Raw genomic sequence first — 23,469 nt, 5'->3', positions numbered from 1 at the left:
TTCTGTCTGGAAAATGCCTTTATAGAATATGGGCAACACTTGCAAGTTGTGCAAGTGCATCCATTGTGGAAAATAATTTTAGGCGATAAAGTAAATAATTTAATTAAATCAAAAGGAAAATATTTTTTATTTTAACTGGCACAGGCATCCTTTTAAGAAAGCATCTTGTCCTTTAAGTAAGTGGTCTTTTTTATCATCTATCAGCAGTCCTGACTCACCAGGGGGTTGGCAAATGTGATGTCTGAACCACATTTTCATCCTTCTGATTTATTAAAGAAATATGGATATTGATCTAGTACCGATATCCAACTGTGACGGACAAAAACTCTCTAACAGTTTAAAGTTAGAAAGTGTATGTTTATTGTAATGCCGGGCAGCGTGCAGGATAACTCCCAAATACACACCGCGTATGTATTATGATTACAAATGATTACAGAGTCCTTTTATCTATACAAGTATTGAATACCCAAAATACAAATACATATTCATAATTTTGGTACATCCCATTCCTCGCTTCCTATGCTAATCATTTCAAAAGCTATTAAGCATGCATAATTTGTTCCTTGAAATGGGTTGGTGGTCCCTTTCATGGGGAGGGGTCCCAAAATGAGAAAGTAAATGAAGTCTTCCTCATTCTGACCTTTCTACCTTTTCAATGCAAATATGACAAATGAACCTTGGTAGAACTCCCATTCCCTGTCTTAAATTGGTTTCAGAACAGAGGAGGCCCACAATTATCTTATGTTCCTAAAAGCTATTTGTCAGTTTCTATATTCTTCATAATAAACCCAGCTAACTAAACATTATATTGACAAGCAATCAATTCTTAGTTAACTACTAACTCTTAACCTCAGCAAGGCCTACTCATTTATTTTAATTAACTCTAGTAAGGCTTATCTCTAACTAACATCTTAGCTTCTCTAAAATCTCTAAATCCCTTAAAGTTTTGTTTTTTTCATTTCTACAAAAAGGATGGAGGATCTAGTGAACTCCTTCCCTTGGTGTCTGGAAAGGCCGTGGAGTGTTGTATTGTGTTATTTGGTTTGTCCCTGTTTTTCCTTCATTTATGGTTTCATCCCAAATTGTCTCCCCTTCCCTAAATATCAATCCCATCCCTGCTCCTCCCAAATCCCTAGAAATTTCCTTGTCAATCCCCATATCCCCTCCCTGGCACCTTGTCTGTCACTTGACTCTCCAGCCCCTCTCTCTAGAAGCTTCCACGGAGGGCGTCAAGTGATTGGCCAAGGGCCAGGGGTCCCCCCCTCCTCAGCTCCCTGATATGTCGTCTTGCTTGTCAATTACTTCATGTCCCACTCCCCTCTGTCTTCACGTTGGTGGATAGCCAAACCCCTCCCCTGTTTCCACCCCCTAAGAAAAGGGGCTGCTTCGGTCTCCTCAGGGGCTTTCCAGCATTGTACCCCTGAGGCCCCTGAGGAGCTCCCCAGAGCCACCAATAAACCTTGGATTTATACAACCTGGATTGTCTCCCCCTGGTTCCCTCACCATTGCTGACAGTGCCTCGCAAGGAAAGGGCTCATAACCCTTACCTGCCCTTCCGCACTCCTGAGCACGGAAGGGCGGCTCCTGTTAGAGCTAGTGGGGAAGTGCCAAGAAGACTCCTGGTGGACACTGCAGCAGTGGAGCAGATAGATCCTCCTGTGCGCTCTGCTGACAAGGGAACAGTCCAGGGGGAGAGAGGTGCAGGCTGGGATTTGAACCGGGGAAGGGAGGTGGGATACTGCTTTTTATCATGCCAATGATAAAAACCCCTTACACAAGTGGTTCAGGCCAGTATAACTCCCCCAGCCCTGGAAAAATAGCAGGACATTCACACCATAGCCTGAGTGTTTTCCTCCCTTTTGATGGGGCATAACTGGCTCAACCACACTGATGTGAGGAGGAGGCGTTTATGTCTTAGAAGGTGCCATAAACTATCCAAGACCCTTGAAGCGCTCCCAGACTAATTTCTGGGGCATTCAACCAGAGGACGGTGCATGATCCACAGTGTTATATCTTGCATCTGTCTGATGCAGAGTCCTCCAAAAGAGAAAGATCATCTTGGAGGTCTTCCTGGGAGGAGTCTGGGGCTGCTATCCATGACCACAGAGCACTGTAAGAAGTGGGAGGAATCTCAGGTGGATCCCAGAAGATAGAGTTAATGCCAAATGAGAAACGGTCACCCCAGGCTGCTTTTCTTGGAGGAGCCTTGAGAACCCTTGCTACTGGGTTCTCAGGAGACTAAAGCAGCTGTGTAAAACCTTCAAGGGATGCCTGGGAGGAGACTGGGGTGGGTCCTTGAGGATATACGTCCCATGAACAGAAAAGAATAATCTTGGATACCTTCCCTGGAGAAATCTGGGGCTGCTATTTGGGATTTCAGGTGCTGAAATAAAAGACAGAAAGACTCCAGAAGATGCATAGCAGGTGCCTAATGTGGAACCTAGAAGATGCAATTTCCACAACGAGAGAAAAATCATCTTGGGCAGCTGTAGATGCCAGCCTGGTCAGGGAGAGAGAAACGGCAATCTTTTCTCACAGTGGCTTGTGAGAATTTTTAGCGAGTTGTAGGGATATGATAACTTGTTAGTCTAAACAATTTGCAGGTGGTGTTTTTCCACCTTGCTTTTCTGTTCCTCTCAAGGATGGTGTGTGAGAAAGATGTTTTTATTAACTAATCAGTCAAATAGAATGTGTCATGTCAGTCTATTTAAGCTGAAGTTTCCTTTCCATTAAGGCCTTGTTTTCTTCCTTTTTATGCTGCATCTCTCATCTGTTCTGGTGTCATTCTTGGTGCAAGGGTGACAAGGCAGCTTCCCTGGAGGAGTCTGGGGCTGCTGCCTGGGATATCAAATACCTAAATTAGAGATGAAAAGACTGGGAGATATTTAGGAGAAGTTGCAGGGAGATTCCAACAGATACACTTTTGTTCAAAAAGAGAAAAATCTCAGGTAGCTTACTTGTAGGAGTCTTGGACTACTACTCAGGATGTCAGGATTTATCTGTATTAGTAAACAGATTCTGAGATGCTTGGGAGGAGTCTCAGCTGGATCCTCGAACAGAGAGCTTCTACCAAAGAGCAAAAACATCACAGGCAACATCCCTGGAGTAGTCTGGGTCTGCTCCCTGGGATATAAGGTCTTGAAATCACAGATCCAAAAGCCCCAGGAGGTGACTGGGAGGAGTCTTGGGCTCATCCAGGATAATTCCCTCCAGAAGAGATAAAACATCTCCAGTTGCTTCCTTGGAGTGCCCAGGACATCAGGACTTTAATAAGTAGAAGTAAAAATCTATTCAAACTCTGGCCAGCCCAGCCTAGCTGAATGCACCCAAAATCAGCCCAGCTAAAACCAGCTGAACACAGCCAAATCCGGCTGAGCCGCTCTGCTCGAGCTGGTTGTGCAGCCTCCCCTGCGAACGGGGCGGTTCCTGCAGCCACTGGTGCTGAGGCCCCGGCCCCACGCTCAGGCCCCTCCTGCCCCCGCCGAGGTCCCTGGGAACCAGAGAGGAGTGACTGTGGGGGAAACAGGCATCAGGTGCAGCAGGAGCACGTTGGTGTCACCCCTGGACAGCCTCCAATGTGAGCCAGATGACAGGAGGGGACAGAGGAGCAGAGCCTCCCCTGCCTAGCTCGCACCAGGAGTGAGAGAACCCATCCCAGTACAACCACAGTGCTGCTCCATGTCTGCCCATCCCAGAGTTCTTTCCTCTTTTTGGGATCCTTCAAGGACTCCAGAGCTATTCCTTGGCACCCAGTCAGCACTTTTCATAGAATCATGGAATATCCTGAGTTGGAAGAACTCACAAGATTCATCAAGTCCTACTTCTGGCCCTGCCCAGAAAGCCCAACAATCCCACTCGGTGCATCCCTGAGTAATCCAGGATAATTCCCTCCAGAAGAGATAAAACATCTCCAGTTGCTTCCTTGGAGTGCCCAGGACGTCAGGGCAGTGTTTGTTGTTCAGACACTTCTGGAACTCTATCCCTGCTCACGGAGCAGAGATTAGTGCCTGCCCCTCAAAAGGAGCTGGAGCCCCCTGGTGAGGTCTGAATAGATCAAGTGCCCTCAGCTGCCCCATAACATCTAGAGCCTCCACTATCCTCACAGCCCTCACTGGATGCTCTCTAAGAGATTTATAATATTTTTGTACTGAGGTGCCCAAAAGTTCCTGGTGCCATGCCCACAAGGATCCCATGGTTGCAGTGGTCCTGTGACCATTGAGATGCCATAGCTGTGGTGAGCTCATACCTTTTGGGATGCACAGCATCCCAAAGGATATGAGCTAATGAGGGCTAATGGTCCCTGCTGCTGTGTGGGGTCAGTGTGATCATCAGCCCTAAGTGCAAACTGGACTGTCTGACCACCCAATGCAGCCGATGCTCTTCCTCTCATTGTCTCCACCCTGAAAGGACTTTGGCTTCCCTGACTACAACTACAGGTGATGGCCCTGTCCCACCATCACCATGCCTACTGGTCTCCTCCTTAGATGGTTCCTCAGTGGGGGGACATGACTCTGGGGTTGCTCCAGCCTTATGCCATGCCACTGCAGGTACCACCAGATCAGGAAAGGTCACGGTGACAGGGTGGATAATGCATGCTCTACCCGAAACTATCAGTACCCCCAGTTCTGAGGGACCTGCTGCCTCCATGAAGAGCAGCACACATGGAAGAGTGGGCTATGTCCTACAACCCACCTGCCACCACTGCCAGCCCCTGGCTGTCAATAAACCTTGCCTAGGGCTACTCACTGCAGTGAAATGGAGGGACATGGGCGTCAGAGCTGGTGGCTGTATCCCCATCCTCCAGCCATGGCTGCTGGTCCTGCTGCAGGGATGTGTATAGGGTCTCAGGTCCCCCATCTCACCAGACAGACCCACTAATACTTTAATGAGAGCTGACAAGTACTCAGGCCAAGCATGTCGAAGCACCTTAGCACAGGGGAGTCACTCCACCACAGCCAGCTGCTCACAGGCAGGACCTGCTGGCAGGTGTGGGCAGCACCTGTAGGCACTGCTTGCCTCATGCTGGCAAGGGCTGAGCTGAGGATGGGGTGAAGCCAGTGGCACCACAGCCACCAGTATGCCTCAGGCTATGGGTGGTGCCACAGCCCCTGGCACCCACAGCCCCTGATTCCTCCCTCCCTATAAACTACACCTGCCTTCTACCACACATTTATTTACAGAAACTGAAAATTAAAACCACACCTGGGGCCAGCACAGACCTGTGGAACCCAGTTCCAGCCACTGGAAACTCCCTAGTCCCCCACCAGGCAGCTGGGGGCAAAGACAACCCAGACCCAAGTATGGCTCTCACCCCCCTTCCCTCACTGCAGGAGGGGTGTGCAGTGTCTCTGTGGTCTGGCCCATGGCCAAGGGGGTCCAGTACCACTCTCCATGGATGTGAGAGCATGGAGTAGGCAGGAAGAGGAGCCCAGCCCTCACTGCTGGAGCTGGAGGTTGGTGTGCAGCAGCCACTCAATGGTTTCCAGCAGGTAGGCCATGCCATAGTGCCGGGCAATGTTCTGGAAGACGCTGACATGGTTCATGAAGACCTGGGGAGAGACGAACAGAGAGGCAGCTGGGCAGCTGGGGGCTCTGATGGAATGGCTGGGCAGGGCTGGCCAGAGAGCAGCTCAGCAGGTGCCAGGGAATGTGCAGTTAGAGCAGAGGCAGAGGCACAGCACACCTTAGGGCCCCCCACTGAGCTGCTGGGCTGGGGCTGGGCTGGTTAAGTGTTGAAGTACCTGGGAGGAGATAGTGAGGGTGAAGTCTCCAGCACAGCTGCAATACACAGGCATGTGTGTCTCCTTCACGCCATGACACTTTTTGCACACCTGGAGGCCAAGGAGGTTCAGGTGGGTCAAGAGGTGAGGCCAAGCCCCTCTGCCAGTGGCAAAGTGAATGTGTCCAGGCACAGATAACCACGGGAATGGGCAGAGTGGGAGATCTCTTTGCTTACCAGGTCCTGCAGCACAAAGGCCATCAGCTTCTTCTGCAGGGCTTCCACCAGCGCCATCTCGATGGCATCAGTATCATACTGCACATGGCAGCTGGGGCAGAGCCAGCCGGGCAGCACCAACCTGTCCTAGGGGCAAAGACAGGGACGTAAGCACCCCAAGTCCCATGCACTGGGATGATAGAACTTGTTTCTGGAGAGGACAGAACATAAGCCAAAGCCCAAGCATACTCAGATCCATCACATGCAGCTAGAAAAGATGAACAGAAAATTGGCTTTAGGTGAGGATGATTATGGGCAGCAGGCAGAGCTGCAAAACAAAGGGGAGATAAAGTGGGTAAGATGATTGGCTGGCCTCCAGCATTGCTGTACTGGGGCCTCCGTTGTCCCTAGGAGAGAGGATGCACCTGGGAAAGGGCAGGGTCCTTGCACAGGTCCAAGTCCCTGCAGAAGTTGCAGTTCCTGCAGATGACTTCAGGAAGCACATAGGAGCGGCAAGGGTCCCGAAACTGGGCTGCTTCTGAGAACTCGCCCACCTCGATGAGGCGCAGCAGGTCCCGGCGTAGTTTGTTCACCTGGTTGGTTATGTTGGTATCCAGGGAGAGGACCTGCAAGGATTAAAGCCAGGTGACCCTAACAGCAGAAACTGTTCTCAGGACAGCTCAAATCCTTGTGACCCTCATATGGATTCAGGGTCCAGTAAACTGAAGATCCATCCTGGGAAAAGCTGCAGCAATGGACAAGGACCAGAATTTCAGTTCGGACCCCAATCCTTCAGCCAAGGGGCCTGGCCCACCCCGACTGACCTTGCAGACATATTTGATGAACTCCAGAGCTGGGTTGTTGAGTGGCAGGTAGGAGCCAGGCAGGACTGGGAACATGTCAGAGGGCTCTGTGGCATTCTGGGAACCAGCCATCTTCTTCTGGATCTTCTGGGTAACGGTGAAGAAGCTTTGGGTGAGCTCATTGGCCACGTAATCTTGTGAGAAGGTGATCATGCCTAGAGGGGTAAAGCAGACTGTTTGAACTGATTGGTGGCACATCAGCAAGCAAGGTGGGTGGCCCTCTGCCTGCAGCAGAGGGGCTTGGCACTCACCAGGCATGGCCCTCAGCTCCCCCGGAGCCTCCTGGGACAGCTGGCTGGTGCTTCTCCTCTTGATGGGGGTGCTTCCAGGGGTGTTACGTCGCAGTTCCTCCTTCATGCTGTGGTACACAGCCACGATGTAGGCTGGGAAGACATAAGCGAGGCTCCAGCTCCTACCCAGAGTTGGCACTGGAGGGGCACAATGACTTCAGCACCTCCCCATACTGCTCACCTGATATGATCATCAAGAAGTAGCTCTGGCAGGAGCCAGCCTGGGGCAGGAACTGTGCAATGTTCCAGTTGTTCTCCAGCAGCTCCTCCACATCTGGCTCCCCTTTCTCCTCTTCTTCTTCCCTCACCACCTCGTCCTCCTCCTCTTCACTCTCCTCCTCCTCCTCCAATGTCTTGCTGGTGTCCTTCTGGGGGTCCCAGGCATAGCAGTCCCTCATGCCCAGCCAACACCTCCCCGCTCTGCTCCCAATGGACAGGGTGCTTCCCATCTCTTACCTCTCCATAGTGGATGCGAGAATCCACTTTTCCCTTGATACCTCCATAATTTGCTGGGTCCATCCAGAGCAGGAGCTCCCAGCAGCGGGAGAATGAGATGGTCAGAGAGTGGAAGATCTCCTTGGAGTGGATGCTGGAGGGAGGAAACTGCAGTCAGTTCCTGTGCCAGCATCATCTCTTCTCGATGGGACACTGTGGGGAGGTGGTGCTGGCCAGGAGAGAGGGGTGTCCCCTTCCCCACTGGACCCCTGCTAGGGATCCTAGGGGAAGTAATGACTCTCTGTTCTTGTGTCAAGGTACCTATACCACAGCTGGGATGCAGACAGCCAGCCAGGGGACAAGTTGCTGGGCATCTCAGGCTGTCTTGGAGGTCTCTTCAGGATTGAATCCTATGAGTATACTTGGAATACTGCCTATAGAGGGCAGCTACGGACAGATCACTACTCCAGGCATGACAGCAAGAGAACTGGGAAGCTTTGTCCCTTCAGTAGCTTTGCCAAAAAAAGTAATAAATTCAGTTTTGAGGTGCATTAGAAGGCAAAAAGTCAGCATGCTCCTCCCTGGCCTTGAGCCCTGCCCCAGCCCCATCACCCAGGAGCCTCATCTCTGGGTGCACCTCACCTGTTGATGATGTACTCCATGTAGCTGATGGCATCCTCAATGTGCCGCTTCTTGGTGCACAGGATGATGCGGTTGAAGTTGGCGTAGACCACAGAGGAGCCCAGGCGCTTGAACTCAGCCACCAGCCTGCAGCAGGGCACAGGGTGGGGTCAGTGGGCAGGAAAGCAATGCCCGAGGGGCAGATGTGACCCAAAGGGCATGTGTTGATCCCTCCACCTAGAGTCAACATGTAGCAACACCGGGCAAGGAAAGTCACCCAAAGAGGATGAGAGGTCCATCCTACTGCCCACCTTTCTGGAGGATCACTGTGGGTGCCAGCATTCTGGTCACTAACATCACACCTCTCCATTCCCCATCCACCAGACTGGCACACTTCAGACCTCACTTACTGCAGGAAAAGCTTCTTCATCATGTTGTGGAGGGTGCGGTGCAGTGCTGGGTCATACAGCAGGGAGGAAGGAGAGCGGAGCCAGCGGTAGAAGTGAATGACCTGGTTGTCTGCATAGACGTTGTGGTATTGGGTAATCTCCTTCACCCAGTTCACCACCATGCTTTTCAAAATCCTGCCAGTGAGCAGAGACCGGCATCACCCTACCAGCCACCAGCAACGCCTTCCCCCTTCCTGACAAGGACGTGTTTACGGACACACTAGAGGATTTAGAATAGGAACTCTCTTCTTCAGCCCTCAACACATAATATGTGCCTCTATATCCTAGTGGAGCATGAACAAGGGAGAAAGCAACATCCCCACATGTCTGCTAGCTGAGGTACCAGGCAGCTCTGAGGATCTTCCAATGTGCTGGAGAAGATGCCTGCCATGCACTTGAGGCCTGGATTTATACTTAGAGCACCCTACAAGCCCTACTGCTGGGGAAAGGCTAAACCCTGAGGGGACCTGCCAGAATGGAGACCACCTGCTCTACCTCCTGCTGTTTCTCAAGCCACACCTGAAAGTGTTGGAACAGAGGGCAGTCTCATCATAGCTGGCTGGGATGTTGGCAGCTTGGTTCCCTGTCACCATGTCCTCCAGGGATGCCTGCTGAATCACATCGAAGCTAATGCTCATGCTGGAGCCTCCTTCCATGTCATTCACGTGGTGGGACTGCAACACGGTGTTCACAGCCAGGCTCTGGATGTCCAGCTCCAGACACACTAAGAGCAGACAAAATTGTAAGCAGGGAGGCAGGGAAAGGACTAGGAACACCCTCCCTGCTGCTGCCAGCAGTGCTTTGCACAGGTACAGGTGATCTATAGATGCTACTGCACCTAGAGGGCAGATGCTTTCATAGGCATGACTGGACCTTCATAAGTGTTGATTGAGCCTTGTCTTTCAACAAGACTTGGACCTACTGACCCTCTGGGGACCAACAGTTTTCCTGGGGGCTGCAACAGTGGACCTCAGAAGAACTCATTACACTCAAACTGCCTAAGAGAGACCTGTCCCAGTGTGACCAGTGATGACCAAGTGAGCTGTCCTTGGGCTGACAACATTGCAGGTGGACTGCCAAGCGCTGCTGTCGTTGGTCATTGGTAAAGAATCCCCATTTTGATGCCTACAGAGGTGTCAGATGAGCCTTCCCTCCTCCTTACCCATACAGATGCTGGTTACAACTGTCACCATAGAGACTCTTTGGGGATTGCATCCACACCTCTGCAGGACTCACAGAGCAGGATCCAGCTCTGCCCCATTCAGTGCTACCACCTTCCTCCCTCTTCACCTGTGGAGTAGCAGCCAGGGTTGTTGATCTCAACTGAGGCTCTCTCATCAAACTCCATGACCAGGCGGTTGTCATCGGCCTCCTTCCCCCCCAGGTCGGGGCGGGCCGTGGGGGACAGCCACAACAGGTGGTTGTGACGACGAAGGTGGCGTGAGAAGAACAGGTCAGAGCCGAAGGTGGAGATGTCATCAGGGAGGTTTCCAATGGGGATGTGGTAGTACCTGAGGCACAGAAACATCAGTGGTCATTGGCATGAGCATGGCTGCAAGGAAAACAGGGACCCTGACCATCCCCTCAAGGGATGAGGCAGCTTCTGTGGTTCCACTGAGGGCATGGCAGCCTCAGGGGAACATGGCCACCCAGGTACCTGCTCATCTCAAAAGCCTGGGAAAGGCAGGTGTCCAGGTTGAGGTAGTGGCGAATCATGCGGCGGGCAGCATGGCGCTGCCAGTCCAGGACTGAGTAGCTGATGTCATCTACCAGCCGGATGGGGACCAAGGGGAACTCCTCAATGATGGGGATCCCACTCGCCAGCTGTTTCAAGTCCCAGTTGGACTGCACAGCCACCAATGTGGGGCCGCGGCGCTCGTCCTGCACCAAGAAGAAAGAGACATGTCCTGGTGCACCTCTCACATGCTCAACAGGAAGCTGGTGGTGTCAGGTGCCCCATCCCCACAGCAGGTCCCCACGGTCCTGGGACAGCACACCCCAGCATTCCTGAAGCATGCACCCACCTCCAACACCACCAGCTCAGCGCAGGGATGAAGTGAGATCCTGAGGTGGCCTTGCTGCTGGCACTGCCCCGGATAAGCCCCCCACAAGCAAAACAAGCACCCACTTCATGACCTTGGGTCCAGGAGTTACATGAAGGTGTTCTTGGAACTGGTGTGCCAGTGCCTTCCACAGCATCCTTCCCTTAGTCCAAACGGTCCCACTAAAACCTTCCCCACGCCTTCATCTCACCTTGTAGCCCAAGAGCAGCCGCTGGACACCTCTGTAGATAGCCTTGGGGTCAGTCTCAGCACGCACCTCAAAGGTGTGTTTGTCTGGGGGCAACAGCTCCTTGCCCACCTTCTCCAGCAGAGCTGCACGCTCCACCGAGAACAAGGTGGTGAGGTTTGGCATCTGGTTGCTGCGTACCTGGGTGCAAGAGGGACCAGGTCAGAGCAGGGGAAGAGCGACCCTGGGATGTGCAGTGCAAGGGGCCCTGCCGACATATGGCAGGGATGTGAGATGTACGGAGAAACCTCCTGCTGCCTGGCCCTACCAGGTCTGGGGGGGAAGGGACCTTTAAAGGTTGTCTAGTCCAACCCCCTGCCATGGACAGGGACAATACATAATTTCAGAATGGTTTAGGTTGGAAAATACCTTTATGATCAAGTGTGGATATTCTCAGCTCAGTCAGAGAGAAAGAGAAAGGTTTTCTAACCAGGCAAGAGCCTGGGAAACAGTTGGGAAAGAATGTAAATAATTCTCTAATCTATCTTGTTATTCACATTGTTTATAGATATGCTCTGCCACTGTGCGTCATTCACTGTACACCAATGGTGTGACATGTTTTTACTCTAAGACCAATGAAATTAGTCTTCTCGATGTCCTCTATATATAGAGCAGTATATTTGAAATAAATCAGAGCTCATTTTCTTTGCCTTCTGATCTGGAGTTCTCTGTTCCCGTCCTGCTCGACAGCGACAATCAAGTCCAGCTGTTTACCCAACACAAGGCCACCACTCAACCATGTCTTCAAGTGCCACATCCTCACATCTTTTAAATCCCTCCTGGGATGGTGACTCCACCACTGTCCAGGGCAGCTGTGCCAGGGCCTGACAACCCTTTTGGTGAAGTTTTTCCTAATATTCATCCTAAGCCTCCCAAACCTCCCCTGGTGCAACCTGAGGTCAACTAGACCAGGTTGCTCCAGGCCCCATCCAACCTGGCCTAGAACACTTCTGGGGACAGGGCACCCACAGCTTTGCCGGCAAACCTGTGCCAGGGCCTCACCACCCTCACAGGGAACAATTTCCTCCCAATATCCCACCTAACCTTGCCCTCTGGTAGTGGGAAGCCATTCCCCGTTGTTCTGTCACTCCATCCCTTGTCCAAAGTCCCTTTCCAGCTCTCTTTAGGCACTGGAAGGGGCTCTAAGGTCCCCCTGGAGCCTTCTCTTCTCCTAGTTGAACACCTCCAGCTCTCCCAGCCTATCTACAAAGCAGAAGCACTCCAGCCTTCATCAGAGCATCTCTGTGGCCTCCTCTGAACTTGCTTCAGCAGCTCCGTGTCCTTCCTACATTGCAAACACCAGGCTGGAGGCAGCTTTGCATGTGGGGTCTCACCTGAGCAAGGCAGAGGGGCAGAATCTCTCCCTTCCCTGCTGCCCACGCTGTGGGGATCAGTCCAGGACATGGGGGCTTTCTGGGCTGTCAGGGCACACGGCCAGGGCATGTCCAGCCATCAGCAGCCCCAATTTTCCACTCTCCATAGCCCTCCTTACCTTGTCCAGCACAAAGACGGCTGCCTTGCGCTGTGAGGGGATGAAGAGGCCCAGGAGTGCCTTGCTGCCCTGAGAGCTGTGGTACAGGTAGATGTGGCGAATGCTTCCTGGGGACACAGAGCACAGAGCATCAGTGGTGCCCATGGGCACCAGGTGCCCCAGGAGCTCCTCTCCCAGGATGCCTCACCTGGCTCCAGGTAAGTGAACTGAGCCAGCGAGCACATCTCCAGGTGCTCAATGTTGAAGGTTTCAGCCTCTCGCCCTGACAGGTGCCGGACGAGCTGCCTGCTGACCATGCACACACAGCCCAGGTGGATCAGGGCACGGAAGAGCAGCGGCACCTGGAATGATGGGGAGAGATGTGATGGAATAACTGCTACTAAGCTTTTCTTGGGGGTTGCAGACCTAGAATAACCCACATTAAAACCCACAGGTAGCACATATCTGAGGTGCCTTGGCATGAGTTTGGTATTATCAGCCTTGCTAAAGGTATAGAACAGGTATCTCAAAATCCACATCTTCCTATCTAGGCCCAGATCCTACCATCAAGGTACTTTGGAGGACATGTGGGGCAATATTTGGGCAGTCTTGCTGCTCTGTAACTTGTGGTTTGTCACTCTGAGGTAGGGGCTCCATTTGAACCTCCAGATAAACAGCATGGTGGGAGATTCACCACAGATCCATCCTGTTTTAGTAACCCTGTAGCTGTCAAATCCACTGCTGCAGGAGACTCTTGAATGGCTTGCTGAGGAACCTAGTCCCCAACTAATGAGAAGCAATAAACATTTCTTGCCTGATTGCTCTTCCCTTGTGCTAGTTTTAGTTGTAGAGGCCCCTCACATCACTGCAGGAAGATGAAGCGTTCCCATCTAAGTTCCATTCCCGAAGGCAAACTGTTCCCTTTCCTGCATCCCTCTGTTACTCCTGCTGCATTTTTTGGGATAATGATCAGAAATGCACTGCAGATGTTTAAAGCCCAAGACAGATCTTTCCTTGCCCAGGTCAGTGTCCAGCTGGGTTAACTATGTCTCTGAGGATGGAAACTCCACAACCCCCTTGGGCAACCTGCTCAACAATATTTTCAGAAGTTTTTTCTGAAATTTACACATCATTTTCATGTTTTAGGTTGTGTCCCACTATTGCCCATTCTTTCCTGGGCACCAGAGCAGAGCCTGCCTCCTCTTCACTCTTCCAATTGAGCAGGTCCCCTGAGCCTCTTGTGGGCTGCACAGTCCAACTCACTCAACCTCCCCTCAGATGACAGATGCTGCTACCCCATGACTATCTAAATACCTTCATATCTTTAAAATTTCTCCATGCCCTTTGTTTTACTTCAGCTGCTCATTTTAATTTCCCCTTAATTTCTTGGTATTTCCTCTTCCCACTTATTAAACACTACTAGAATGGAGGACACTCAGGTTTTTCTAGAGGAAGGTCTACAGATATAAATAATTTGGGTATTTTCAATTGCTGATGGCATATATAGTTCAATCTTTTACATCACCACAGGATTTCACAGCCTCCACGTAATCATTAAGAGTTGTGCCTTGCCTTGAGAGACCTTTCTTCAAATTTTTCAAAAGCAGAAACTTGAGAATAAAAAATTTTTCTTTAACTATGTCCCACTAGAATGCTTCACAGGTTATACCAGTAACTTGAGTAGCAAGTCTCCCAACTCTGTGATGATCTTTTTGCCCTTGCAGCCTCCTGCACCTCAGAAAGCATTACATAGGCAGTGGCACTTTTGCTCACAGCAAAGCTTATCCTACTCAGGACTTTTCATTCATAATAATCCTACAGTGCATTTCAGTATCAAATTCACCTGCCTTTATACTTTCTTTAACTCCACTCTTAGAGTGGTGTGGTCTATTCTGCCACTTCCATACAGGCCAGGTCTTTTCACTACAGTATCTTCTTCGTTAAATTCCTGTCACCAGCTTTTGATCTGCTGGGCAAACAGTATCCTCACTGGAAGCAAGCATCCCAGGTTCCCACCTTCATTAACAGCACTGGCAAATTGAATTTTAGCCTCATTCCTTTCTAAAGAATTTCATTTAGGTTGTTCTTGCTCTTTCCAAACTTTCAAGTTATATGCTGTTCTTCTATCTAAAGCTTTTACAACTTTGTTTTAGAGGACATGGCACTCAGACCTATGTATCACTCCACATACGCTGGGGTTTTCCCCAGCTTTACTCCAAATGCCCCTTCTTTTTCCTGGTTCCAATACCAGCAGGCTGGTCCAGGATTAGTTTAGAGGAAGCTCTCAATTTCTTTCCCCAAAGTTTCCTAACTCCAAATAAACTCAAGTCCCTTTCTCAACATATTGTAACCCATGTGCTGATACTCAGCACTTCTGTCCATATGAGCGTAACTCCCAGTTTCTTGGACAGTGTCCAAGGTCTTGGATTTTTGGTGTCTCATCACTGGAACTCAGACTAACAAACTACTGCTCAGCAACCCTTAAAGACAAGCACTTGAAGGAGTTACCTGTGTCTCATACACTCCCTCGATGTCTGGAGCAGAGAGGTCTGCATTGATTTCGTTGATGTGCTCTTGGTACATGTCTTCAGGAACAGAGTATTCGTACAAGTTGTAAACTAAGTTTGAGCGGGGCAGGATCCTGTTTACCTGCCAAGGTAAGGGACAGGATAATTGGGACACATCCCATCACATGGCACCATTGCCAGGAGCCAGACTCTGAGCCAGGCCAGCTCCTAGTGCCCTCTCCTAAGGAAATCAGTGGGTTATGCTCATGCATGTTACAAATTCCTGTAACAGAGAACTTGATTTGCAGGCAGGCTGGGATTAGCAGAGGGACTAGGGCCTGGATGAGGGATATCCATAGGATATGGATAGGAGAGTGAGGTGTTGTGTGGCAGATGCTTGTAACTCCTGCTTACAGGGCAGTTGAAGTGCCTTACCTCAGTGCAAGCAGCTGTTTCCCCTTGCAGAAGGGGCAGGTCCTCACCTTCCTGTAGGCTGTTCCCTCCTCAGGCTTCGGGACACGCTGGTTGACATAGAAGACACGGGGGATGCTCAGCTTGATGCAGTGCAGGTCGCTCCCTATCACTGCCCACAGCCGGAACAGCCCAGGCTGGCTGGTCTCAGCGATCTGCAGGACGTGGGGCATGAGGTCAGTATTAGCAGGAGATCCAATGTGCCATCAGTGCTTACAACTACACTGCAGAGTGCTCTGGGGATCTATATGGTCAGTTGGTGGCTAAAAACAAAGCAGGGGGCTTAGAGAGTCATCACTTTCAGCTCTGGAGTCCCTGTGTCCTGCTATTGTCCCAGGGAACCATGAACTCTGCCTCAGGCTGGCCAACCAGCTTCAGGGAAGGTCATCCAAGTCACTCTGAAGTCCTGGACCTGCAGCTCTGACACCTTTCTGGAGGATGATGTGGGTGACAGGGGCTGGGCTTAGGTGGCCACACATAACAAAGGTTTGTAAAAACACCTGCATGACACCACTCCACCTCTTCATTTCTACATTGTCTGCTTCTAGGCACCACTGGAATCCCATGTCCAATGCTGGGCTCCTCAACAGAGGACATGGACATATGGAATAGAGTGAAGGGCCACAAGGAGGAAGAAGGGATTGGAGCATCTTTCATATCAGGGAAGACTGGCAGAACTGGGACTGTCCATCTCAGAGCAGAAAAAGCTCAGAGGGATCTCATCCACATATATATACCCAAAGGGAAGTGCAGAGAGGACAGAACCTGACTCTTCCCCTCTTCCCAATGGTGCCCAGTGGCAGGACCAGACATCATGGGCACACAGCAGAATGCAGGAGGGTTCCTCTGCATGTCAGAAGCTTCTTCCCTACAAAGGTGAACCTGGCCCAGGTTGCCTATGGATGGAAGTGGTGCTCTCCATCCTTGGAGATATTCCAGGATGTGGTTCTGGGACCCCAGCTCTGGGTGGCCCTGACTGAGCAGGATATGAGACCAGAGGGACACGAAAGCTGCCCCAGCCTCAGCTGATGTTTTTGCCATTCTGTGACTGTGCAGTGCTGCCTGTAGGCTGAACTAGATCTGCTTCACCAGCAGATCTACCCACACATCTGAGAGTCACCAAAAATGACTCTGTAGGCACCTGTTTCCATCCAGATGTGTGTGAGTCTGAGGCTCTGCAGCCCCTTCTGGGCTCCCCAGGGCTAACATTTACATGGGGTAGGGTCAGGGTTCCTGAACTTCACCATTTGACCACAGAGTGTAAATGTGAGGCTTGTACCCCAGACTGCTCTGTGGCAGGTCCTCTCCCCGGTACCTGCACGACCTGCCAGGGCAAGTCCAGGATGCTGCGCGCTGTCCGGCGCAGGTAACTGCTCAGCCCTTTGGAGAGGGCATCGCGGACCACTCCTCCACCTGCCACCACACCACCATCCTCCAGCCGCCGCCTCTTCCTCCGCTCCTGCCGCTGCCGAGCCTGCAGCTCCCACTTCTTCTGGTGGAAGCGCAGCCAGACCAGACGCTCTTCCTGAGTGGGGTGACAGTAAGGATGAAATCAGCAAAAGCACCCCAGCCCCAAAACATCACACCATAGAGCCTAGCCTTCCAGCCCCCAATCCCACATCATGCTCCTGCCCCAGCTGTGAAGCCACCATCCCCTTTTATCTTTTCTGATTGCTTTTCTGTCTCCTGGTTATATTTCTCCTTGTATCCCAGAGCCATGTGTGTGCAGAGTGTGGGTTCCAGAGTGCAACTGTGAAACCCACAGCTTGCTCCTGGAAGCACTCAAGCTGCTTGGAGAGATGAGTACAGACAGACCTGGGGCATCCCCTGCACAATCTACTTCACCTACCTTGGTGGTGCCAAGGGGTGGAGGTGGGCCCAGGATCTCCCGCCAGGACTGGGATAGCTCCAGGTCCTGTGACAGCTCTTGGCTTTCCTCTACTGCAGGGATGCGCTTCCGCTTATTTGCAATGGGAACCAGTGGCAGAGGGGTCTTGACAGCCCCAAAGTCCTCTATGTCACTGACCTGTGAGCTGGGTGTCCCCTCCACAGGCCGGCTGGCAAGAATCTGAAAGAGCAAGGAGAGCAGGAGGATGGGGGCTGCAAGAGAAAAGCCTCACAGGCACTGGCAACACCTTCCCTTCCCCCTCTTTACCTGTTTTTTGCCTTCTGAAACAAAAAGCTCATTGATTTTTTTCTGTTTGTACACATCATTCTTCTCTAGGAGTTTCTTGTGAAGCCAGTCTGGGTGTCGGACCCGTGGCACTGGGTTCTTTACCTGCAGAGTAGCTCCAAATCACACCGAGTCCCCCACACTAATCCTTCCTCCTGTCCACACCCCCACCCCCGGCCCGTACCTGCTGCAGGGCTGCAGGAATGGTGATGATTTTCTGGATGGTGCTGCCCAGTCTCTCGATGTAGTAGTCCCAGTCCAGGATCTGGGAAGAGGGCAGAGTTTGGGCAGTAAAGAAATCCAAGCAGAAGGGACCCCAGACACAGGATCAAACATCCCAGTAGCACCCTCACCCCAGCCCCCCTGCTTTGTGAGCACAGGAAGCCACTACCCAGGTTGTGTCTCCAGAAGCATGATGCCCTGTCCCAGATGCGGTGTCATCTGCAGGGATGCCTCACTCACCGCACGGATGTTGAAGTCCTGCAGCGAGGGGCTCTTCAGCCATTTTCGGAGGTAGTGTTTGCGCACGCTGGGCTCTGCTTGGAAGATGGCAAGGGGGATGGCCCTAGGGAAGGTATGGAATCAATGTCCCAGCACCCCACAATCTACTCTCCCAGCCTGTGCTTCTCCTTAACTCCTGCGAGGCCACTGGGCTGTACAGTGTTACCCACTGCCCTGCTCATGGCCTATGCCAGATTCAGGTGATCACCTGGCCATGTATTCCATCTCCCTCCCTTCCTGCTACCTGCCCATCCCCTCTTGGTTTCTCCCACACTGTCAGAAGCCCTGGCCCCTCCAGGTGGGGTTACCTCTCAGTGATGGGAGACCCTTCTGGTTTCTTGGAAATGATGAAGCGGCAGCTCAGCCCTGCATCCTTCACCATCTGGTCCCCCAAAAACTCTGCCAGGCGCTTGGCAGTGCTGATGGAGGTGGACTTCTGCTCCCCGTAGTCCTCCAGTTTGCGTGACATAGACCGGTTCTCTGAGATGAGCTCAAACAGCTCTGAATCAGGCATGTTGGCAGCCTGAAGGCCAGGGAAAAGCCCAAAGTTAGCAAGAACTAATGATCAACCTTTGCTGCTGTTAGGAAGAGGGAACACCACACACAGCTGATGTGTCTCTTTACAGGGAGCCTGGGAATTGCTTCCTGGTGCAGCTGCCAGTGGGGATCTATAGAAAAGAGGGTGTGTGGGTTTCAGGCTGGCATCAGTTTGTGCCACAGCTGAGCTGTGGCAGCACAGCTTTGTGCTGTGCACGCAAAGTTAGGCTCACCAAGAATTTGTAAAACAGCATCACAAAACGAAGGACTGTAGAGGACCAGAACTAAACATGTTTTGTCTCAAACATTCTGAGTATTGCTCAGAATGCTACAGGAAAGGTGTGATTGGAAGAGAGGGTCCCACAGAGGTGTGGCAGTGCTGTTTTGAGCCAATTCCCTGCTACGCCTTAAGACTCAGGCTTAGTCCCCTCTCCAACACACATCCAGGAGAAGGGCTTGCTGTGCATGAAAGGGAGCAAATAGGTCCCCTCTCTTATTTTTCTCCTCTCTTTCTTGTCCACTTTCTTTGTCTCATTGTTTGCCCCAGCTCTGGATCATCCATGTGGCATGACCAAAGCAAGACCAACACAGATCTAAGGACTGGTGATATTCTTTGTTTTCTTCCCTTTGCTGAGCAAAGCAGGGCCATCATATTCTACTTCATACTTGGTATTGAACCCTCTTGTGGGAGTGGGGAGCTTGTGTAAAGGTGTGTTGTGGCTTGTCTGTCAGGACCTTTGAGTAGTGGTGCTGTGGCTCATGTGCCAGCACCTTTGTGTGATGGTGTGTTGCAGCTTGTTAGCCAGCACCCTTGAGTATTGGTGGTCTACTGCAGCTTGTGAGCCAGTGCCTTTTGAGAAGCTTGTGGTGGGAGTTGAGAACTTATTGAAGTGTTCTGTACAAAATTAAGGGCTTGTTTGCTTACAGTCTTGTGGAAGTCTATTGTAAGAATTGGCTTGTTGACTAACACCTTTTGAGTTTATGCAGTGGGCTGGTTGCTGGAGTTACAGCAACTGTACAATAGAACATAAGAGTTCCTGACATGTGACCAGTGTCTTTGCTCAACCTGATGAGAATTTATGATTAACATCATGCCCCTGGACCAGCAGGTCATGACAAGGACCCAGTTAGACTCTTGCTTCCTCCCACCCCCTTGACTCATAGAATCACAGAATCATTCGGGTTGAAAAGCCCTTTAATATCACCAAGTCACACCATTCCCCCAGCAGTATCAAAGCCACCACTAACCCATGTACCCAAGCGTCACATCCACACAGCTTATACATTCCTCCAGGGACAGGGACTCCACCACTGCCGTGGGCAGCCTGTGGCAGAGCTGGACAATCCTTTTGGAGATGAAATTTTCTCTATTACTCAATCTAAACCTCCCCTGCTGCAATTTGAGGCTGTTTCCTCTGATCCTGTCACTTGTTCCCTGGCAGAACTGCCCAACTCCCACCTGGTTCTGCCCTATTTGTCAGAGAGTTATAGAGTAAGAATGTCCCCCCTGAACCTCCTCTTCTCCAGGCTGAGCCCCCACAACTGCTCCTCATTAGACTTGCACTCCAGCCACTTCCCCAGCTTTTCTCCCTTCTCTGGACATGCTCCAGCCCCTCAATGTCTTTCTTGTCATTAAGGGACACAAACTGACCCCAGGGTTCAAGGTGCCTCACCAGTGTCCAGCACAGGGGGATGGTCACTGTCCTGGTCCTGTTTGCCACACTATGGCTGGTACAGGCCAGGTGCCACTGCCCTTCTTGTCTACCTGGGCATGTGTTTAGTAACTGTTGATCACCACCCCCTTTCAAATCCTTTCCCTTCAGATGCCTTTCCAGACCCTCTGCCCCCCGCATGGAGCATTCCATGGGGTTGTTGTGACCCCTGTGCAGGACCTGGCACTTGGCCTTGTTGAACCTCACACCACTGGGCTTGGCACATGGATCCAGCCTGTCCAGATCCCTCTGCAGGGCTTCCAGCCTTCCAGTAGATCAACACTCCCACCCAGCTCAGTGTCATCTGTGAAGTGACTGAGGGTTAAAGTGGTACAGGAGACCACTGACTCTGTGCAAGCAAAGCCCACCCTCCCACAGTGCCTGACCAGCTCAGATGCTCCTCCCCAGGCTCCACCTTGGAGGCAGATTTGCTGAGCTGTGCCTACCTTGCTGTAGAGCACATCCAGCCAGTAATCGGCCACCTTGGCCACGGAAGCGTAGACCTCCTCTAGGGTGCTGCCTTTCAGAAAGGCCTCGAACACAGATGACTGGAATATCTTCACCAGCTGCAGCTCTCCCCGGCGTTTCACTTCAAACCCCTTCAACTCAGCCAGGGACCCATCCTCGTTGAACACGGCGTACCTAGGAAAGACTGTGAATAAACCTAGCCTACACCAAGGGACGCATCCCCCAGGGTGCCATTGGTGCCCCTCCTGCCAGGGTGCTGCTCCCCATGCCCTTGTGCCACCATCCTGCATGTTCAAAGGAGCCACAGCAGCACCTGGAAAATAACAAGTATTTACAGCTTCTCTAGCAACCATTTTACCTTCGTGTGGAAAAGGACATCAGCTCTTGCCCCAGCTCATCCACACTGACTCATCGAACCACAGGGGAAGGGACCTTTAAGATTATCCAATCCCATGTCCCTGCAATGGTCAGGGACACCTTCCCCTAGGCCAGGTTATTCCAAGCCCTGTCCAGCGTGGCCTGGAACACTGTGGAACTGCCAAAGCTTTTCTGGGCACCCTATGCCAGGGTTGCACCACCTTCACAGACAAGATTTCCTTCCCAATATCTCATCTAACCCTGCCCTCTGTCCTTCCCAGCCCTTGTCCAGAGTCCCCCTGCAGCTCTTTCGGAGCCCCTTTAGGCCCTGGAAGGGGTTCTAAGGTCTCCCTGGAGCCTTCTCTCTCCATGTAAACACCCCCAGCTCTCCCAGCCTGGCTCCAGAGCAGAGGGGGCTCCAACCCTTGGAGCATCTCCATGGCCTCCTCTGGACTCAACCCAGCAGTTCCATGTTTTCTTGTGCTGAGCACGCCAAACCTTGATGCAGCCCTGAGAGTGAGGAATGACCTTAATTGGTGGAGGATGACCTTAACTGTGTGTAAGTAAGGGTGGGAGATGAGAGCCCAAGTGGGGAAATGAAGATATTAGGAAGAGATTTAGAAAGAAGGAAACTGGCAACTCCAATGCTAGCAGAGTGGTTGAGAGGAAACTGGATGCAGCCATGACACACCTAAGGGAACATTACCCCCTCTTGCCTTTTCTCTTGCTTTGCCTTTTACAGACCTGAAAATTATCTGTATGTCTCAAAAAAACCCCAAACCACCATTGTGGGAATGATCAGTGAGGAGAGGGGATACTCAAACCTGCTTGGCTAGCTCTTCTCCCACATACCCCCATTCCCACCAAGCACAGCCTTTCCTTCCTCCACAACCATGGGTGCTTGCAGCCACCTCCAGGCTGTTATGCTTGGAGAGTGAGCAGGAAATAAATGCCCTTTCTTAGATCCCTAAACTATAGGAATCCAGAGGCACTGAGGGGAGTCGTACAGGCACAGCCCACTCAGAGCTGAACAACACTTTGACTCCTGCAGAAGGGTCTGAACACCTGGAGAGGGACACTGGCAGGGAATGGTGTGTGCTGAACCTTGTCCTGTCAGGGATTAAGCACACAAATGTTCAGAATTGTGAGGACAGAGGGTGCTGGGGACAGCAACAGCATGATTTGGAGTCAGACCCAGGTCTATGGGCTGCCACCCAAAATAATGGATGCTACTGGTCTAGCTCACATTCTTGGTTAGGAGGTGGTCGTTGAGAAATCAGTGAAGTTTGGGTACAGCTATCCTATAATGTGACAGTAATGGCAGAACCAGTCCTACTTACATATGGAGAGGGAAGGGGAAACACATAGGAGAAGTGTTACTGGAAGTCTGTGAACTCTTGAAAGATAGGAAGGCAGGAACTGCTGAGTTTAAACAGATTAGACTGAATACAAGCAGTATTAGAAATCCTCAGAAGGAAAGTCAATGTTCTCCTGCACCCCTCATCTGCCAAACAGGCAGATGGCTGACCACTAGGCTGGAGAAATGTAATTTTGCTGTTATCTGCTAAAATTTACTGCCATAGTAGCTGGACTTAATGATCTGATGTAAGGAACTTGTCATTTAAAGCCAGTGAGTCAAATAGTGCTGCCTCTGGAGGCAAGGACCAACATGCCCCACATGCACAAAGGCAATGAGATCCTTAGTCTTTCAACTCGGGGAAAGAGACAATATTTCAAGCTTTGAAATCTCACCTTTTCTTCAGCTTCTTGCCCTCCTCTTTGGAGGCTGGAAGGATCATGGCCAGGTATGGACCATCCACTTCAAAAAAGATGCTGTTCTCCGAGCGCGTGACATAGGTGAGTGAGGCTGGATCCTGCAGTTCCTGGTACTGGTCATTTGTGAAGCCTTCCTGTGGCACAGTCCCAGGAGAACAGTTTCAATCTACAGCTGTTGGGTCACACCAGGGGATGCCCCTGGGACACACCCTGCCCAAAGGGACACCTGAGCACTCCTCTGGAGCTACAGCACAATTTAGGACTCAAAAGTCAAAGCACCTCTCCTGCCTGTTGAAAAGAAAAAGGCTTTGGACCTTAAAATGATATTTTCTTCTCTTATAAGAGCCTGGAGTGAGCAGAGGATAGGTTTAGACCTTGTGCTGGACTCCCTACCAGCACAAGTAAGCATGCACCCAAACTGGCCTCTTACAGACCCCCTTCTCTAATGGAGGATATTGAGCCTCTTTCTCCACTCAGATGCTCTCCAGGGCCATCACCCCCAACAACTCACCCACTACGTAGGGAGTGGAGATGGAAGAGGGGTTCTCCTGACTCATCAGCTCTCCATCTCCATTTTCCCAGGCTGCAGAGCTGGCCTGGACAGGTGCCAGACT

General features: G+C 51.4%; 1 protein-coding gene across 1 annotated transcript in view; it reads right to left on the bottom strand.

Annotated features, from left to right (window-relative positions):
• Positions 1-2,410: 2,410 nt before the first annotated feature.
• The window catches only part of POLE (DNA polymerase epsilon, catalytic subunit), a 36,889-nt gene continuing 15,830 nt past the window's right edge, over positions 2,411-23,469 (bottom strand). The window contains exons 23-48 of the mRNA XM_053993832.1: positions 22,832-22,989; positions 20,701-20,896; positions 18,314-18,528; positions 17,967-18,069; positions 17,689-17,769; positions 17,487-17,609; positions 17,181-17,399; positions 16,647-16,856; positions 15,343-15,486; positions 14,862-15,002; positions 12,562-12,715; positions 12,375-12,481; positions 10,847-11,023; positions 10,251-10,474; positions 9,884-10,104; positions 9,113-9,317; positions 8,555-8,728; positions 8,166-8,291; positions 7,545-7,677; positions 7,270-7,456; positions 7,050-7,181; positions 6,760-6,953; positions 6,361-6,561; positions 5,957-6,082; positions 5,742-5,831; positions 2,411-5,549 (exon numbers count right to left, since the gene is read on the bottom strand). Coding sequence (XP_053849807.1) covers positions 5,436-5,549; positions 5,742-5,831; positions 5,957-6,082; positions 6,361-6,561; positions 6,760-6,953; positions 7,050-7,181; positions 7,270-7,456; positions 7,545-7,677; positions 8,166-8,291; positions 8,555-8,728; positions 9,113-9,317; positions 9,884-10,104; positions 10,251-10,474; positions 10,847-11,023; positions 12,375-12,481; positions 12,562-12,715; positions 14,862-15,002; positions 15,343-15,486; positions 16,647-16,856; positions 17,181-17,399; positions 17,487-17,609; positions 17,689-17,769; positions 17,967-18,069; positions 18,314-18,528; positions 20,701-20,896; positions 22,832-22,989 — 4,155 coding nt within the window. The 3' untranslated portion in view covers positions 2,411-5,435. The remainder of the gene's footprint in view (positions 5,550-5,741; positions 5,832-5,956; positions 6,083-6,360; positions 6,562-6,759; positions 6,954-7,049; positions 7,182-7,269; positions 7,457-7,544; positions 7,678-8,165; positions 8,292-8,554; positions 8,729-9,112; positions 9,318-9,883; positions 10,105-10,250; positions 10,475-10,846; positions 11,024-12,374; positions 12,482-12,561; positions 12,716-14,861; positions 15,003-15,342; positions 15,487-16,646; positions 16,857-17,180; positions 17,400-17,486; positions 17,610-17,688; positions 17,770-17,966; positions 18,070-18,313; positions 18,529-20,700; positions 20,897-22,831; positions 22,990-23,469) is intronic.

Source organism: Vidua macroura, chromosome 18 (assembly GCF_024509145.1).
Source record: "Vidua macroura isolate BioBank_ID:100142 chromosome 18, ASM2450914v1, whole genome shotgun sequence".
In the NCBI taxonomy this organism is placed as follows: Eukaryota; Metazoa; Chordata; class Aves; order Passeriformes; family Viduidae; genus Vidua; species Vidua macroura.
Note: the sequence above shows the minus strand (reverse complement) of the source record. Positions and strands in the feature narration are given on the sequence as shown.